General features: G+C 34.2%; 1 protein-coding gene across 1 annotated transcript; it reads left to right on the top strand.

The window, feature by feature from the left end:
- The first annotated feature begins 226 nt into the window (after window positions 1-226).
- On the top strand, window positions 227-1,860 carry LOC148703030 (paired amphipathic helix protein Sin3-like 4). The gene is made up of 4 exons (XM_089924086.1): window positions 227-253; window positions 377-538; window positions 1,243-1,397; window positions 1,486-1,860. The coding sequence occupies exons 1-4, from the start codon at window positions 227-229 to the stop codon at window positions 1,730-1,732; spliced, it is 591 nt and encodes a 196-aa protein (XP_089780212.1). The 3' UTR covers window positions 1,733-1,860.
- Window positions 1,861-2,308: the final 448 nt, after the last annotated feature.

The raw sequence follows: 2,308 nt of genomic DNA, 5'->3' as shown, positions 1-2,308 counted from the left end.
ACCCATGAAATGAACTTTTAGATATGTGAAAGCAATTATGCTTGTCAACAAGGAAAGCTAGGACAAAACTAGTACATGGTTGAGTGCTGATATGTATGTGAAAGCCATGGTGCTTCATTCTTAGCCATTTTTCCGACTCCTTTTTTTGCACTTGCGGAGCCGTTTCCAAGCCAACAGCATCTATAAGCAATTCTTGCATCTCCTAGAATCATACCCTGTACAATGCATGCCATTGGATGAGCTCTATGAAAAGGTACACATGTCATACCTTTATGCCTTTTCCATTATGCTGTTGATTTTTTTCTTTCTTTCTTCTTTTTTTTTTTAAAGAAGCAATGCTGTTGACAGTTTCTGATGGATTTTTAACTGTTTACAGGTGGTCAGGCTTTTTAATGGACATCAAGATTTAGTCAATGGTTTTTCACATGTTATGCCTGATTTTATAAAGCAGCCTCAGCAGCAGCACTCTCTGTCTGGAAGATACCTATCTGCTGTGGGATTCTCTGTTGGGTCCTTAAACAAAACGTTCATTGATATGGTCCTTGTTTAGCATCTACTTATTTCCCTCTTCCCCTCACCTGTTTGATAACTTAAATGGACAGCCCCTTCTTCTGAATTCAACCTTCCCACCACACAATTGTTCTTGTGATGCCTAAGCTTCAGCTGCTGTCTTTTTTGGGAGTCTGTCTTCTTCTGAATTCGACCTCCCCACCACACAATTGTTCTTGCGATGCCTAAGCTTCAGCTGCTGTCTTTTTCGGGAGTCTGTTAGCAGATATTTTTCTGTTTTCTTCTTAAATATCTCAATTTGTTGCATTCCCATATGTTATTTTGATGGGTAAGTGATGGAATTTCAGAAGAAGGGTGATGTCTATTATGAGCATTTGAGAAATGTTTTTTTGGCTGTTTCAAAGGAGAAATATCACTTAATCCTTTACCTGATTTTTTTTGAAGTATTTTATAGTTATGGATGATGACTAATATTATTAAATTCAAGTATTTTTCAAATATTTTTTGGGAGTTGCGAGTGTTTTAGTGCTTGGCGAAGAGCCTCAGTACTTTGATTAGCAAATAGACATAACATATTTCGAAGATACTTTTGTTTCCTCACCTTTTCTTTTTAAATTTGATGTGCCAAATAATCTAGTAACCACTTAGATTACTTGTTATGCATTTGAAATAACTTATATAACTTTCTTAATTGGCCGTGTTTTAACAATTTTCTGGCTACAATGATGGTAGGTGAAAAGCCATAAGGTAGTGCCCACCGATGATTCTGATACAAGAACAAAAAGTGATGTAAAGTATTATTTGAAACATGTTAAAGATGCATTTGGATACAAGAAAGGAAAATATGATGAATTCATGGTCACCTTGGATGAATTCAGGCTAATGAGGTTTGATTCAGATTAATCTTCATACTATTCTTAGATATGTTAAAAATTTTGTTTACGGCCAAATAATATTTTTTCTAGTTTCTTGCAGTATTAACTTCAATATGGTTACTTCAAGGTTGAGGGAGTTGTTCAAAGGACATCCTGATCTACTGTTAGGCTTAAACTATTTTTTCCTTAAGCGCTTCTTGTTCTACCCTGATGATGACCAGAGGCCTGCACAGAAAAAGGCCATTGTTCTTGAGGATGCTGTACGTGTTATGTATACAGTAAGGGTAAGGCAAAAAAAAAATGAAATAAAGCTCCATGTTTCACATTTGAATTTTGCAAGTATTTAATATTATCGGTCAACAGCAACCTATAAAAGAGAAAGAAGGTAGAAATCTATGATACTGACCCTGCAATAATTTATGATAGACATGAAGCATAATGCATATAATTTTTTTTCAACATTTGATAAGAAATAAATAGCAATCAGATGAGAAAACATTAAAAGAAAAGAAAATAAAACAACAGAATGCTGGGGCAGAATATAAATCCCTTATTTTTCTTGTTTATTTTCCTTTCTCCAACCCTATCCATCCAGCTGTTTCTGAAGAAAGTTACAATTTCTATCTTCATCATCGGTTGCACATACATACGCACATTCATACATACATATATATATACACACATAATATATGCATAATACATACATACATACATACATATATATATGTGTGTGTGTGTGTTAAGTATATTGTGTGTGCATGTGTATTAAGTATATATACGTGTGTGCGCGTGTGTATCTATATCTATCTAGCTATCTATATGTATTATATATATATATATATATATATATATATATAGAGAGAGAGAGAGAGAGAGAGAGAGAGAGAGAGAGAGAGAGAGAGAGAGAGAGAGAGAGAGATTTA

This window comes from Phoenix dactylifera, chromosome 7 (genome assembly GCF_051530095.1).
Source record: "Phoenix dactylifera cultivar Ajwa chromosome 7, Ajwa_hap1_PhDact_Kaust_v1.1, whole genome shotgun sequence".
Classification (NCBI taxonomy): domain Eukaryota; kingdom Viridiplantae; phylum Streptophyta; class Magnoliopsida; order Arecales; family Arecaceae; genus Phoenix; species Phoenix dactylifera.
The sequence above is the reverse complement of the archived record's forward strand: the minus strand, read 5'-3'. Positions and strand labels throughout refer to the sequence as shown.